Source organism: Saccopteryx leptura, chromosome X (assembly GCF_036850995.1).
Source record: "Saccopteryx leptura isolate mSacLep1 chromosome X, mSacLep1_pri_phased_curated, whole genome shotgun sequence".
In the NCBI taxonomy this organism is placed as follows: Eukaryota; Metazoa; Chordata; class Mammalia; order Chiroptera; family Emballonuridae; genus Saccopteryx; species Saccopteryx leptura.
Genome location: NC_089516.1, coordinates 23842161 through 23859390, shown reverse-complemented (window position 1 = coordinate 23859390; position 17230 = coordinate 23842161). Strand labels below are relative to the sequence as shown.

At 44.8% G+C, this 17230-nt stretch overlaps 1 protein-coding gene across 10 annotated transcripts in view; it reads left to right on the top strand.

Annotated features, from left to right (window-relative positions):
• Positions 1 to 17230, top strand: part of DMD (dystrophin) — a 1890745-nt gene that overhangs the window by 1773893 nt on the left and 99622 nt on the right. For all 10 annotated transcript variants that reach the window (XM_066356826.1, XM_066356825.1, XM_066356822.1 and 7 more), the window contains one exon: positions 15631 to 15832. In XM_066356826.1, the coding sequence (XP_066212923.1) occupies positions 15631 to 15832 (202 nt within the window). The remainder of the gene's footprint in view (positions 1 to 15630; positions 15833 to 17230) is intronic.

Sequence of the window (17230 nt, the reverse complement as noted above, 5' to 3'; positions counted from 1 at the left end):
GATCATTTTTATTTTCTAAGTAATGGTGTTGGCATCCAGAATTGTCTTTATGACTTGGATTCTCTCCTTCTATTACAATGTATTTGTTATTAGAAGTATGAGTATTAGATCACCTTGTCCAAACCAACGTTGACATGTGTATATTGCGTTTTAGCTGGAATGCTAATGTTCAGATGAATGTTGTGGTAGAAGAAAGATGGCAGGATTGTTTTTCTGCCCTTGCTAAATATTGTACACCGGTGGAAGAACCCTGAAGTGTCGGACACCTCCATCTTTTCATCAGAAAGTTTATATAACTATCTGTTACCAACAAAGTGAATTAGAGTATAACGAGTGCCTATGTACATGGATGCCATGACCGTGAAGCAGGCACAGTCTCTCCCCTGGTGCAACTTATTCTGATGAGGGCTGTGCGGGGTGTTCGCAAGCTGGAGGCTCAGGTGAATGGATACAGGATAGTCAAGAAATCTACAATCTTCAAAAAAGTAAAATGATATTGTCTCTATTACTAAGCTTTATAGACACTGAGAGAAAAAAGTGAAGAGACCGTTTCAAAACCATGTATTTAGTCATGTAACAGTGGAAGAATGGGGTACTATGAGAACAGCTAGCTGTGGGTCGGGGGTGATGAGGTTCAGAGAAGGTTCGCTTGAAGGGATGATGTCTTAAGCTCCACGAGTCCAGAAAGGTAAATAGAGCTCACTCTCAGAAAAGCGTTCCAGTGAGAAGGAACAGCACGTGCCTGCTCATGGAGTCAGATGTGTCCAGGAACTGCAAATACTTCAGCGTGGCCCAAGCACAGAGTTCCAAGAGGGGCTATGGAGAAATGTTTGGCTGGAGAGAAAAGCCGGAGGCAGATTGTAAAAGCCTTTCAAATAAATGAAAGAATTTAGAGTTCGTTGGAGAGCTACACATGGAAGATGACAGTTGGGATTTTCCTTTAGAAAGGTCATTCTGGCTGTGAAATAGAGCAGGGGTCCCCAAACTACGGCCCACGGGCCGCATGCGCCCCCCTGAGGCCATTTATTGGCCCCCGCCACACTTCCAGAAGGGGCACCTCTTTCATTGGTGGTCAGTGAGAGGAGCATAGTTCCCATTGAAATACTGGTCAGTTTGTTGATTTAAATGTACTTGTTCTTTATTTTAAATATTGTATTTGTTCTCGTTTTGTTTTTTACTTTAAAATAAGATATGTGCAGTGTGCATAGGGCTTTGTTCCTAGTTTTTTTTAAACTAGGAACTGTTGGCCCTCCAACGGTCTGAGGGACAGTGAACTGGGCCCCCTGTGTAAAAAGTTTGGGGACTCCTGAAATAGATAGAGTGTAGTTGGAGGGGTGGGTGGGGGGAGGTGCTGTTGACAGAAGAAAGACTTCTTGAGAAGTTACAGTAATCTAAACCAGCAACATGATGGCCATTGGCAAAGGCGTAATGGAGCTAAGTGGGGAGACTTGGGAAATAACCTGCAAGGTGGAATTCATAGGCCTCAGTGGTGAATTGTATGATTAGATGTGTCGGGTGACGGGGAATCAAGCAAATACCAGGTGCTCAGCTGACGTGAATGGGAGAGTTGGACATACAGTGCTGCCACTCAGGAGGAATATACAAGCAATATTTAGGGATCATCAGTATGGTCATGCTCAGGAAGCATGTAAAATAAGAAGAAAAGAGTATTTAGGACAGAATTTGAACAATGTACACAGGAGACTGCAAAGGAATGACCAGAGGAGGAGAAGGCGACTGCGGAGAGGTTAAGTACCGCATACTGTGTAGGGAGAAAGAACATCAGGGGCAGAGGTTGTTTCTGGGAGGTCAGGCTGTAGTCAGCGGAAGTGTCCATTGGATTTCATACCTTGGGTGAGATTTTAGAGGCACAGCGGAGGTGGTAAAGTGGGCTTAAAAGAAAATATAATACAAAAGAGGGTTTAAAGATGGTGTGGGCAGCCTGACCAGGCAGTGGCACAGTGGTTAGAGAGTTGGCCTGGGATGCTGAGGACCCAGGTTTGAATGCCTGAGGTCAGCTTGAGCATGGGCTTATCCAGCTTGAGCCAACATAAGCATGGGATCATAGACGTGACCCCGTGCTTGCTGGCTTGAGCTCCAAGTCACTGACTTGTGCCCATAGTCACTGGCTTGAAGCCCAAGGTCACTGGCTTGAGCCCAAGGTCGCTGGCTTGAGCAAGGGGTCTCTTGCTTGGCTGGAGTGCTATGACTGAACAACTAAAGTGACACAACTATGAGTTGATGCTTCTCAATCACTCTCTTTCTGTTTGTTTCTGTCTCTCAAAAAAAAATGATACGGACAATTCTTAGAGAAATTTAGTTGTGAAGGGAAGGAAGGAGAGCTGGTAGAGGAGTTCTTGGAAGGGGCTGGGGAGTGACTGAAGTGTACGTATTTCTAAGAGACGGTTGAGTATTTAAATGGATATAAGAAGAGAGGACAAGGTGGAAATTACTGACTCAAGAGAAGCTAATAAATAATGTTCATTCTCAGACAATAGGGGCAGGTCATGCAGAGGCCAGCGGAAGGACAGCACACCTCCCCTCCATCTCCCCTCCACTGTGATCAGTGGGCTGGGGGAGGGGTCTGTGCAGGGCCAGGTAACCAAGGAGACCGCGTGGCAGGAAGGTGAGGGATGCCTGTGTGCGGCAGTTACCAGTGGGAGGTGATGAAGTTGAAATTAGGTTGAGCTTTGTGGAGAATGAAAGAGGGTTAATTTTAGAGGCAGCATTACGGAGCCCAGAGTCCCCTGAGCATCTTACAGCGGTCCCAGTGTGCTGGGCTGTGGCGGTGCTCTGGGCACACTCAGCAGTCGGGACCCCGAAGGTTCTGCCCGAGCGGGCAACTGGGCAAGAGAAATGGGGATTTGGACAAAAGAAGAGAGCGATAGTTAAAATGCTGTCTGTCAAGTCTGTTTGAGTAGGAGAAGCTGTGAATTCCCATGAAACCTGGTAATTAGGAGGTAGAGGGATCAAGAGCTTAACTTCTGAGAGAGTTGGAAGAAGACTTAATGTGGAAGTAATTGGAAAGCCAAGACACTGTGGCGAGAGTAGCATAGCTAACCATTCTTTCAGAACTGTTCCAATAGACGAGGTCTACGAGATGACCATTTGAGTAGATGGCAGAGGCAGAGCAGATGTGAATTTCCATGGAGATGAAATAGGAAGTGAAGGAGCTGAGAGGCTGCAGGGATGCACGAGCCGCCATGCCAATATTGAAATTATTCAACATCGCGGCCAGGACTGAGGAGGAGAGAAGGACCGCGAACCCCCTGGCTGCCAGGCCCTCAGAAATGAAGGGGTTTGCCCAGGGGGTCTGTGAAGGCCAGGAATAAGATGGTCAAAGAGGGTCGCTGGCGTGTGATGATTTTCTTTTTATGGCGATGGAAAAGAAACATCCTAGGAGTGGAATTATTTGGAAGGAGAGAGGAGGGAGGCTTTTCCTCTTCATCTTGATCTCGCCAACGCTTAGCAGCACAAAGCCCAGCACAGAGTAAGGTTGAAGATGTTTTCGTGGAATGGATGCATGACTGAAAGTAAATTTTGTTTTTTATTTCTTTTAGTTTATAGTCTGAAGTTATCATTTTTCAGTTGTATAGCTGCCAAGTTTTAGTGGTTTTACAGGGCTCCGCAGGCCTAGGATGTTCGTAGGGACCTGTTAGCCACCAGAGCTGGGAGCAGGCAGCTGAGGGCAGGGCGGAGTCAGAGGGCTGGATGGAGGAAGTCCTCAGCCTCAGCCTCTTTTTCTTCTTTCTGTCCCTGCTCCGTCCCAGGGATACTGCTTTCCACTGAGAAAGGCGTAATTATGAACTGGTTATTATAAAGTGCTATTTTATATAGTGTATTCCCAAGAGAGCCTTAAAAGTTTAAAGGAGATCATCAGCTGTTCCAGGTTATACTGTGAAAAAGCCAGAAACAGACTAGATTGGAAAACCTTCCGAAGTTCTTTCTGACCTTGGGTTTAGGCAGTATTCAGTTCTGTTAAAAAATAATTCTGTTCACGTGTGTGTCTTATTGTCTGTCATTTCAGTTTAGTTTTGAATTATTGTTTTACATTGGAGAAACGGCTATTTGATATCATTTTAAAATTTTGGCCATTTGAGGTTATAGCCTTTGTAATATAGTGACTCTATGAAGGTAGCATGTAGAATTTTTACACTTAAACATATTTGAAATTCTCAGCCTGTCCTTTCTGCGAATTGCTTTTCTCATATTGGAAAAAGATATAGGCATAGCGAAATTAGGGTGCTTTCACTTAAATTAAGTACTGGAATCTCAAGAGTGGTCGAGAAGTGTCCATGTGTAGTATGACTATAGAAGGAAGAGTTCGCCAATCCTTTTATAATGAAAACGTGTGTCACATCACTTAACGAACTATTCAGTAGATGATTTAAGAATTTCCTTTTAATTTTATATTTGCTTAGGTTTCTCTTTTGGCCTTTTTTGTCATTTCTGTGCCTGCAAAACTATGATAAAGAGCCATTGTCTGTGGTACAGGCAAATAAAACTTGTCCTGGCGAGCTTTTCCCAACCGAAGGTCACTTCTACTCACTCTTACTTTAATGAAAATTAACGATGTTATCTCAGTGATTTCCTGATGCCAATGAAGAGTTTGAATTACAGATGCCTTAGAAAATATGCAGTGCTCCTGCCATTAAGCAGCTTGGTCTTATTTGTTTTCAGTTCACATCAAAGCTTCAGTATTACAGAAACCCGACTAACCCAATTGTATCCACTATAGAGCATTTGCTATTTAAGTTGAGAACATCACCATTGGCCTATAATGTCCCTGCTTTGTAATTGGTTTAATGTTGCATGACTCCATACTGCCTTTCAGCTCATTGTAAATGGAAATTAAACGTGACAGAAAAGCAGAGCCAAAGAGAAAATTTTGGTAAGGATTTATAGGGTAGTTCCGATGGCTGATACCCCATTGGAAGTTATGGAGGAGATAATCCAAGTATTTTTTTGTTTTGGTATTTTTCTGAAGCTGGAAACGGGGAGAGACAGTCAGACAGACTCCCGCATGTGCCCGACTGGGATCCACCTGGCACGCCCACCAGGGGCAACGCTCTGCCCACCAGGGGGCGATGCTCTGCCACGACCAGAGCCACTCTAGCGCCTGGGGCAGAGGCCAAGGAGCCATCCCCAGCGCCCGGGCCATCTTTGCTCCAATGGAGCCTTGGCTGCGGGAGGGGAAGAGAGAGACAGAGAGGAAGGAGGGGGGTGGTGGTGAAGCAAATGGGCGCTTCTCCTATGTGCCCTGGCTGGGAATCGAACCCTGGTCCCCTGCACACCAGGCCGACGCTCTACCGCTGAGCCAACCGGCCAGGGCGATAATCCAAGTTTTTTACTTTCTCCTCCTGTTGTTCTGATTGTGTGCTCTAGGAGTCTGGCTTCTCAAATTAAACATCTAGCCAACTTCTAAGCAGAAAGAAAAACGCACCTAAACAAAGCACGAGGTTTTATTTATTAGTGTGTGGTGGCTTGGAGAGAGCCCAAACCATAGGACCAAAAGTCCTGCAGTTGCTAAAGGTGACAAATACTCTGCAAACAAGAAACCGAGAACGATTTGCTTTCTGTTCAGCAACTAATCACACAGTAGAGAGATTTTGGATAGCCGGGGGCTGTCTGCGTGAAGGCACACCGTCAGCACGGCAGACCGGGTGAAAAATGTTCTCTCTTGTTGGTAAGCGCACCTCACCTTGGAAGGTGCACTAAAGTGGCATTAGACAGGGTTCAGTTGCCAAAGAAGACTCACAGGAGCCATGATAACATGGCTTACAAATCTCCCGTCTTGCAGGAAAGGCTTCACTAAGACAAAAGCCTTGAAGTCAGTCGGCCTAGCGTGCGGAGGACCCGGGTTCAATTCCCGGCCAGGGCACACAGGAGAAGCGCCCATTTGCTTCTCCACCCCTCCGCCGCGCTTTCCTCTCTGTCTCTCTCTTCCCCTCCCGCAGCCAAGGCTCCATTGGAGCAAAGATGGCCCGGGCGCTGGGGATGGCTCCTTGGCCTCTGCCCCAGGCGCTAGAGTGGCTCTGGTCGCAATATGGCGACGCCCAGGATGGGCAGAGCATCGCCCCCTGGTGGGCAGAGCGCCGCCCCATGGTGGGCGTGCCGGGTGGATCCCGGTCGGGCGCATGCGGGAGTCTGTCTGACTGTCTCTCCCTGTTTCCAGCTTCAGAAAAATGGAAAAAAAAAAAAAAAGCCTTGAAGTCAGGATGTGCATTTACAGCCTCGCAGCGAGGGGGCCTGCGACACTGGTGTAGTTCTTTTGTCCCTCCTCTGCAAAAATGGACTTTTCCTATGGACTATGTATCATTTTTCACATGAATCAGAGGCCAGGTCTCTGTTCTTTCAGAATTCAAAACATCTGGAGGACAGAACCAAACTAATTTTCGTAACTTCCCTGGTTGGATGGGTCTTGGTGCCCAGAGAGAGTGGTCATACAACAGGACACATCTCTCTCCCCGGGAAAGCGCTGGAGTCTTGTTTGAAGTATGCACAGTCCCCATGAGTTGCACACCAAGAAGGACAGCTTGGCCCCAGCTGTGGAGCTGAAGCTGTTAAGGGGCACCTTGTAGGTTCTGTTCTTCAGTCATCGTTCTAGGAAGTTTGCCATCCTTACCTTTCTCCTGGAATTGGGTGCCCTCAAAGTGCTGTCTTTTGCCCTAGGAGACCTTTTCCACCCTCTGTCTTTGCTCATACAAAGTGAATTCCACCTGGCTGGACAGTCCTCACCTAGCTCCTAATTCCCCTAAGGTTTCTTTATCTCCAGTAGGCCCGTGCTTGTTGGTCCACCAGACATGTGGTTGCCATTGTGTACTAACATCTTCACTGTAACTAGGAAATGAATTGGAGATGCAAAAGTGTTGACTCTCCCAGGCCAACATCCCGTGAAGAGTAGTCACTCCTAAATAGACTTTGGTTTGGGTGTGCCACAGAAATTTCTCGAAGAATTTATGTCAAATGTCTTGCTTTTCAATTTCAGAGAAGTAAACCTACCAAATATATAAAACTTAATTCTTCCTCAGTGATCTAAGTGTCCCAATTGTCCCTCCAGCCATATGTGGCTTTTCTCATATAGTAACAGGGCAGATAGCTACGTTTTTTACATGTAATATTATGACAGGTGAGACATAAGCCTATAAACCTTCTACTGTATACCCAGTACCTTTCTTAAACCTTCATCATTCCGGTTAATGTCTACACAATGTTTATTCAGATTGTTCTAAATCAGTGGTCGGCAAACCACAGCTCGCGAGCCAAATGCGGCTCTGGCCCCTTGAGTGTGGCGCTTCCACAAAAGACCGCATGCGGGCGAGTTCCCTAATTAAATTAATAACAATGTACCTACCTATAATTTAAAAATCTGGCTCTGAAAAGAAATTTCAATCATTGTACTGTTGATATTTGGCTCTGTTGACTAATGAGTTTGCCGACCACTGTTCTAAATCAATGTTCTTCATATATGACTGGGTAAATATTCCCACAGAGTCCTTTCCAACACGGGTCCTTAATAACAGAAGCAAGATCCAAAAGACATAGCCACTTCACTACTGCGCCATGGAGTCATGGTCACGGCCAGAACTCTCATCTCTTCATCCGTTGTGTTCAGTAGGTTAACTAGCTGTTCTCTTCACTCTCTGGCCCTTGAAAAAGGATGTCTGAATCACAGCTAAGGGAGAATATTCTTCTTTTAGCTGAAATCTCTTTCTGGCACCAACATTATGTCAGTTTTTCCTTTTAAACACCCATTTAGTGGCTCTATTCCCTTCAACAACAGTCTTAGATTTTTTCTTATAAATTATAATCCAAACCTTTGCCCCACCTCCACACACAAAGTGTGACCCTTGGGCTCAGCCACTGGACTAGGCCGTATTTAGCTGATAGCAGAATAAGAAGATAAGACATGCCAGGGCAGGCCAGATCTGTGGTGGCGCAGTGGATAAAGCGTCAGCCTGGAACACTGAGGTCACCAGTTCAAAACCCCGGGCTTGCTCGGTCAAGGCACATAGGGGAGTTGATGCTTGCTGCTCCTTCCCTTCTCTCTCTCTCTCTCTCTCTCTCTCAAATGAATAAATAAAAAAATTAAAAAATATATGCTAGGGCTGCTTCTTCAGTCTCTTCCCAATGGTAGGGAGTCGGATTGGATCAGTACAGAAAAATGGGGATGATTCTGTCCTTTTGGCAACGAAGTATTTGCAACAACCCCATTTAGGCAAGGTGTCAGGAGGCGTAATCAGTTTCATCAATCCCTGTGGAATTCTTGTACTTACGTTCCAATAGTTATGATATCTTGTTTCAGAATATCACCAGTCCTTGACACTCTTAATCAGGCGTCCCCAAACTACGGCCCGGGGGCCACATGCAGCCCCCTGAGGCCATTTATCCGGCCCCCCACCGCACTTCCGGAAGGGCCACCTCTTTCATTGGTGGTCAGTGAGAGGAGCACTGTATGTGGCGGCCCTCCAACGGTCTGAGGAACAGTGAACCGGCCCTCTGTGTAAAAAGTTTGGGGACCCCTGCTCTTAATTGTAGCCCCAGTCCAGGGACTACTGGGTATGGCATTGAAAAAGGAAATTGTGGTGAAGTAGGTAACACCTACCATGTTCCCCACTTGAATTATCCTTTTAATAGTAATTGGTTTCACAAGTGTAGCCCATTTATCAGAAGGGATGGGTTGCCCAGGTTCCTTTGTTTGGATCTCCACCTGCAGGCCTGAGAGGGTGAAGTTCAATGGAAGGAGCTTCTGAACTTCCTTGAGTTTCCGCTAGTACCATCAAGGAATTGGGTTTTAGCAGACCTGTCATCACTTTGCAAGTTCCCTCCTAATCTGTGGTGTTCGTCTCCTGGAGCGCAGCTTCCACCATTCCAGATGCAACTAGCAAGTTGTATTATTGATAACCAATTTCAAAGCCTGTGCTACTTCACACCAAGGGTAGCGTGGCAACCAGCAGTGCATCACTTTATGCCTTTTATCAGAATTGTCTTTTTTCTTTTTAGATAATGTCCTAGCCATATTTTTAGCTAGGAATGAGTTGGGAGGCGGTCTTCTAAACAATTTCACTTCTGGTGGTAATTGGGCTGGCAGTGGCCGGTAGAGCTCCATTGCTAAAGAGGACGCACAGAACTCAATTAAGCAATGCTTACAAATCCACAGTTCATTGCAGGAAAAGGCTACCATGTACCAACAACATTCAAATGAAGATATATATCACAACCACAGGCTGCCTCATATCATAGGGTCCGGAGAGGCCAGGTGCAGGCTCCAAGTGCCCTGTCTCTGGAAGGGCCACACCAAGGGGACACTTTCTCTCCTGGATCAAGAACCACCACCCATGTGAGCACAAATCACTTTGGGGATGAGGGAGCACATATTCGAGCTTCTTATAGCCTGCCAGTAACCTGGGTATATTCTTCCTACACGGCCAGTCCAGACATAGTGGCCTCCATGGTGTCTCTGAGACCAGGTAGAAATGGCCAGTGTTACTTCTAGCAATAAATAATAGCGATAACCTGTAACCCATGGCTACACATCAACACAAAAAGTCACTTTTTTTCCATTGTTTTGATCAAGGCTCTGCATCATGTTGCTATTTTGGCAAAACATCTCCTGCCCACTCTGGAGTCTCTGGAATGCTCTCTCACAGCAGAGATAACGACATCAGAGTGCGCTGACTTGCTTGCTGGGCAAAGGTTTGCTTCAGCCTGAAGTGTAAGCTGCCTGTGGAGTGAGTCGGTGAGGTGTCAACAGTAGCCTTCTCTTCCCACAGGTGCCTTCTGCTGCCTGGGCAAAAAAAAAGGCAGCAAACACATCACAATTATCCCATCATAACACCCCTCCGTTTTTGTCTGCACTAATTAGGTCACAGGACTGTTTATATATTAACACAGAGGGCTCAGGATGAGATGAGCTTGGAGTTGTGTTAGCACCATGAGACTTACTCTTTTTTTTTTAAGTGTTTTTTGTTTGTTTATTTGTTTGTTTTTGAGAGAGAGAGAAAGCCAGACAGACAGGAAGGGGGGGGAGAGGGGGAGAGGCATCAACTTGTAGTTGCTTTCACTTTATTTATTTATTTATTTTATTTTTTTCTGTATTTTTCTGAAACTGGAAACGGGGAGAGACAGTCAGACAGACTCCCGCATGCGCCCGACCAGGATCCACCCGGCACGCCCACCAGGGGCGACGCTCTGCCCACCAGGGGGCGATGCTCTGTCTCGACCAGAGCCACTCTAGCGCCTGGGGCAGAGGCCAAGGAGCCATCCCCAGCGCCCGGGCCATCTTTGCTCCAATGGAGCCTCTGCTGCGGGAGAGGAAGAGAGAGACAGAGAGGAAGGAGAGGGGGAGGGGTGGAGAAGCAGATGGACGCTTCTCCTGTGTGCCGTGGCCGGGAATCGAACCCGGGTCCCCTGTACGCCAGGCCGACGCTCTACCACTGAACCAACCGGCCAGGGCTGCTTTCACTTCAGTTGTGCATTGAGCTTCTCATACATGCCTTGACCGGGGTTGAGCCAGTGCCCCCTTGCTCAAGCTAGCGACCTTGGGCTTTTCATGTCAGTGACCTTTGGGCTCTAGCCGGTGAGCTTTGGGATCATATGGACGATCCTCCCCATACCCCCCCCCCCAAGCCAGGGACCCTACACTGACAAACTTGTGCTCAGAGTCGGCAACCTCGTCCTCAGCGTTCCAGGTTGATGCTTTATCCACTGCACCACCACAGGCCAGGCATGGGACTTACTCCAACCAACTTCTTGGTGCTTTGTGTTTCTCCTACTGTTAACACTAGTAGGGAATGAAGAATAGTTGTCTTTTTCAGTAAAGTCTGTAAGGACACCTTCTGCGACACCCTTTCTGCTTTTCAGTTGTATCTCTGTGAGGAATCCGAAAACCTGGGTGTCTTGCCGTAACACCCATAACAAGTCTTTTTACCTCTGGTCTTGGTTTTCTCTACTGAGAAATGATTCTAAAGGTGCCCTCTAGAACTCACAGCCTAGGATTCTGTAAAAGACCAAACATCTCCTTCGCCTCCTCATCTGTCGTACGGATAGAGGAGTAGAGTTAGCGTTTGAACTCGGAGCGGCAAGAGGGTGATGAGGCACAACCAGAGCCTCAGGAACCATGATTGGGGATATTGTGCTTGAGTTCCGCCGCCTGGCTCTTTTCTGGTTTTCCAGCACAGCAAAGGGGATCCTGGAGAGTTCATCATTTTTGTCCCATCCGCACCCTCTCACCCCACAGCGCCCCCATGCATTCGGTGCACCACCAAATGACCCCGATTCTTCCGTGCCATCAAAACCTGTGGCAGCCCTGGCTGGATAGTTCAGTTGGTTAGAGCGTCGTCCTAAAGCGCAGAGGTTGCTGGTTCGATCCCTGGTCAGGGCGCATACAGGAACAGATCTATATTCCTCTCTCTCTCTCTCTCTCTCTCCCCCCCCCCCTCTGTCTCTCCCTCTCTCTCTCTCACTAACATCAATAAATAAAAAAATTAAAAAAAAACCCATGATGAATTAAAAAAATAACCTATGGCATCCTCGACTGTAAAAATAATTTTTGAAATAGAGGGTATATTAGAACATACTTGGGTTTTAATGTAGCTATAAACTATACTGCTCACAAAAATTAGGGGATATTTTATCACTTCATATTCATTTTGGAATACCCCCTAATTTTTGTCAGCAGTATATATCCCCTAATGAATTCACTAAGGAGATGCATTTCTAGCTTGAGATAAAAGGATAGTTTCTCATAGTTATGTCTGCCGGTTGCTTGTTGAGGCTTCTAGAAACAGCTAATCATTATGTTTAATGAGTCATTTCAATATATTCTATAAGTTGTTCATTTTGAACAGTTTCAGTGTATGTCTGTGTGGCGATTAAACTGTCCCTATGGATTTCTTTCACCTGTTAGCTAGTCTGTAGTTCCAGCTATGCATGCCTAAATAGAAGTCTTTTAAAAATTGGTCCATGAGAGCGGAATTCTGTTTGATCTGTTTGTTTTGGCAAGGGTGCTCTCCAGTCTTCTGTGATGGATCGCGCTTGTGTTCGACCACATCCGGTTTTAGCTGAGCACACTGCACAGTATTTCTCCCCTGACTAGGTCATTTTTTGCTCCTGTTATTTCAGAGCAATTGCTTTGCTCCCCTCTGGAGCTATTTATACTCCAAATTTTCTGTTCTGCGTGTTACCCATTCACCTGTACAGAGATAAGAGGAGACCCGATAAAAAGAAATTCATGCAATTTTGCTGTCGGTGTGTTTGTTTTCATCACACTGGTAAATTAGACTCAACTACGAACGTGAGTCTTAAAATTCTCACTTGTTCTTACATCTTTAGATATAAAGCAAAATATTTATATCAATTAAGGCAGAGTAACAAGAGGAAAATAATAGAGAAACTTCATAGGTTCCTTCAATATATAAAGAAACGTGTTGGGAATACTGGTATTTGAAAGAAATCTATTCCTTTCTTCCGCTAATGGAAATGGTGGACCGCAGTTCTAAATGCTCACTACCTGCAGCCGAAACCCTGCCCTCGGACAAAGTCAAGCACACAGAAGAGAAAAGGAAATGTGACTTCTTTTGTCTCCGTACCTCTCTCCAGTGTCCCATGCACTCCCCGCTCGGCCTTTCCTTCCTCATGTCCTCCTTCCTGCTTGTGTTGTTATATATATATATTTTTAAATCTTTATTTTTTTTCCTACCTGCCTCCCTCTCAAATTAATTTAGGTTCCTTACTGCCACTTTAAGCTGAGTCTTGGCTTCCATGCGAAGAGATCATTATTTTGAGAGTATTTTTAAGCAAAAGGATTGAGGGCTGTAAAGTAGCAGAATTCACCACCCCAAAGTGTGTGTCTATGTCATTGGAATACTTTGAGCTGAAAACAATTGATGCCCAGAAGACTCAGAAATAACCTTTAACCTTCTTCCTAACTGCCTAAAAGAATTTAGCTAGAAGAATTGCTCCAGGAAGGGAGTTATCCTCATAGATGATTATAGTTTAATATGAACTAGATGTGATAGGGAGAATCTAGCAAGGCTCTTTTTTTTTTTAGGTTAGTGTAATGCCCATTTTTAAAATTTTAATGGAGTGATAAATCAGGGTACATATGTTCAGAGAAAACATCTGCAGGTTATTTTGACATTTCATTTTGTTGCATACCCCTCACCCAAAGTCAAGGCTCTTTTGATCAAAGTTCTCTCTGTGTCCCACAGTTCTGTGGCCCAGCAAACATTGTCTACTAAACATTAACTCTTTTCAACTTCCCATGAATTACCTTCCTTCTCTTTTGAAGTTCTAGATCTCTACCTCCTCCTCCTTAGTCCAGAATGACAATTATACCTCATTTTTGCCACAGAGTTTTCAGGTTCATGTGTATTCCCCATTGTTTTTTTTGTTTGTTTGTTTTCTCCTGTTAACCTGTCTCATATCACTTTAATTCTTAGAGTCAGAAGAACTTAGAAGGGTAGAAGACAAATTTTTTTCTTCCACAACGGCCTTTGCCTTGATAGGGTGAGCACTCACCCAGGGCACTTTAGGGAACCTGGTACGTGGAATTACAGAGCTTTGCTCACTGGGGTGAAGAGCGAAGGAGAGAAACCTTCCTGTTCCCACTACCAGGTCTCCTTTACGCTCCCATGGAAACTTCAAAAGTTACTATTTTCCTTTTTTTAAAAAGAGAAAAATATATACTACATAGGTATTAACCTACATAGGTATTAACCACTATTTTTTCCCCTTAACATTTAATTAGAACCAGCCACAAATAGCTGGTAAAATACATTAAAGCCTTAAATTTACATCTGTTTAGCATTAGGCAAGCTGTTTACTGACTGGGTTGGCTGGTGTTTATCTGCAGTTACATTTATGATTGTATTGCCTCCTCCCCCGGGATGCGTGAGAAATTTACTTAATTACCATTGATTCTTTCTCTCAAAGGACTGAAAATTCAGATCAGAGCTTAGGTGTGTAAGGGTTATAAAAGCATGCTGTTGCATTTCCAATTTAGCTAATAAACTGGCTTTAGAAAAAAGCGTTGTTTCATGATCCCTGGGAATAAAGCTTGCAATATGTTGATGGTGGACAAGGTTGAGATTTCCATTTTGTTAAATTTTTGTCTTTCAGCATATGATTAAATACCATCTCAGATCAAGGGAACTCTTCCTCTCTCTCTCTCTGTCCCTCTCATATATATATATAAAGTTCTTAGAGGATTTGAAAAGTACAATCTCAAGGTGAAAAGAAGAAATACATGAGCCTCAGGACAGAAAACTGGATTGATTGTATAGTTACTTTAGGTTGCCCATGGAAATTTTGAGCAAAGTTGATTATTTTTTCACCTAATGTTAAGGTAGCAGAAAGATTGTGAGGTGACTGATATTTTAAGGCGAAAAATGCTAAACGATTATGAATGCATCACTGGAAGTAGAATGTACATAATCCTAACCCTACAGATGAATCAAATTGACCTTCTCTCATATTAATACAAGAAAGTATGGGCAGGAACTCTTTCACATCTCTAGTAAAATAGTTCCTTCCTTATTCGGTTGAAAATGACTTGGTTTCCGTAGAACACAATAGGCCCCTTTAACTCTCAGATATTCCCAAACACTTCAAGAACGGGAACTCTTTGCTCCCATCTTCATCCAGTCAGTACCACTGACAGGTGAGAGCAAACTCACATCCTGAACGCTCATCAAAGCCATCAAACTTAGAGCTGAGGGAGAAAAACAGAATCTTTGGGGTTTTTTTTAAAGGGACAGACAGGGTCAGACAGAAGGGAGAGAGATGAGGAGCATCAACTCATAGTTGTGGCACCTTAGTTGTTCATTGATTGCTTCTCATATGTACTTGGGGGGGAGGGGGGCTCTAGCCGAGCCAGCGACCTTGGACTTCAAGCTGATTACCCCACATTCAAGCTGGTGACCTTGGGGTTTCAAACTTGGGTCCTCAAGTCCCAGGCCCACACTCTGTCCACTACGCTGCCGCCTGGTTAGGCAACAGAACATTTTAACAGAGGGTAGGGTTTGAACTACACGTATGAGACCAGGTAGATACTTGAAATATTGGGGGAACCAGTTTGTAAAGTATGTGACTGTCAAGCCTTTAGGCCAGGGGTCGGGAACCTTTTTGGCTGAGAGAGCCATTAATGCCACATATTTTAAAATGTAATTCCATGAGAGCCATACAACGACCCATGTACGTTACGCATTATCCAATAAAAATTTGGTGTTGTCCCGGAGGACAGCTGTGATTGGCTCCAGCCACCCGCAACCGTGAACATGAACGGTAGGAAATGAATGGATTGTAATACATGAGAATGTTTTCTATTTTTAACGTTATTTTTTTTTATTAAAGATTTGTCTGCGAGCCAGATGCAGCCATCAAAAGAGCCACATCTGGCTCACAAGCCATAGGTTCCCGACCCTGCTTTAGGCCATACGCCTGAAACTAATACAAAATAATATTGAATATCAACTGCAATTAAAAAATAAATAAAAGAGGGTACAGTTCAGATCTGGTGATTCCTAGAAAGTCCGAGACCTCTCTACCAGGGTTCTCACAGGAAAAGGCGAAATAGTGACAGGAGGCTGTTCCCCTGTGAATCACGTGGGCTTTTCTGTGGCTTTGCAGTGGACCTCTTGAGCCTGTCAGCTGCGTGCGATGCCTTGGATCAGCACAACCTCAAGCAGAATGACCAGCCCATGGACGTCCTGCAGATCATTAACTGTCTGACCACTGTTTATGACCGCCTGGAGCAAGAGCACAACAATCTGGTTAACGTCCCTCTCTGCGTGGATATGTGTCTCAATTGGCTGCTGAATGTTTATGACACGTACGTACGGCAGGTTTTTCTTTCCGCCTCCGTCACAGGAGGCTCAGTGTACAGAATAGTGCCAGTTTAATTAGCATCACAACAGGGCCCCAGTCTGGCAATATGGTCCTCATGTTGCAAGTTTCACGAAGCTGTGTGACCTAATGCTGTTCCTGGGATAAATCAGTTTTGCGTTTATTGGAAGTGGAAAGATTTTGTTTTGATCAGCTGGGAGTTGAGAGCTAGAACATTGATTGCTCTCAGGTTAGAAAACCAAGCCCCTCGCTCTTCGTTTTTGACAGTGTGTCAATGTGAGGCCATTGGTGCTTTCCCGTTCTTGTCTGTGCATTCTGAACCCCCCCATCCTCTTTGGGGGAGGCTCCCTCTCCCTGGCAGACGTGGATGTGCTCCTGGGCGTGCTAGCACACCTGTCACCACATCTGAATAGTGTTAGCTAATACTCGGGATTTTCGCAGGTGATTATGAGCTGATAAGCCAAACAAAATGCAAACAAGCCCTTAATACAGCGAATTCAGCTCCTCAAACTGAGGAGGTTTGGGATTCTTTTTTTTAAAATAAGGTTTTTCCGGCACCTTCATTTATTACTCTCTCTTCGGCAAGCACCCATCTGATCCTTTGGGATCGCACATAGGAGAGATTTCCCCGTTCGAATGTTTGCCTTCAGCTCAATGAAGACGGTTGAGGAAGGTAGCAGAAGGAATTGGTCTTCATTTTGACTGAATTCTTCTTAGACGTCAGAATTATCACATACCTCCTTCCACATGTCGAGAAGGACATTTCCCTGTTTGTAAATCTGGGGAGGTTCTCAAAAAGGAGTTCCGTATTTTGCTTTTTGCCTTGGTTGTAGATTTCTCCCACCTCCTGGAGTGAAAAGAATACTCTGTATTGTTCGCTCTTTTGATAAGGTATTGCATTTTCACTTCTGATCGGGGTCTACCATGCCTTCGAACATACTGGATTGTAATGGGGGATCACCCTGACATTTGCTTTGATAAGGGTTTGTATCCAGGTCTCTCCTCAAACATATTTTAGCACCATTTTCTGTGCAGATGATATACAAATGGATTCTGGGTATATTACTTTCTTTCTACCTGCTTGAAAATTACTTGGGAGCGATTTAATCCCTTGAAGACCTGAGTTACTGTGTAAAAGTTTATTTGTTAAACTCTATTTACCATTTTTAAAGAGTAGAAAAGGGTAAGAAAATGTTCCAACAATAGTAATTTTGTTAACGCGTCAGAATCCAGGATTTCTAGTTGACTAAGGCATTTATTTAGTACATTGTACCAGTTGAAAGCTGAGCATCTTGTTCACTAAAATAACCACAATTGGGACCTATCCTTTGTCATTTGAAAGCACTAAATGGGAGAATGAGTCTAGACTTTTTTTTTTTAACCA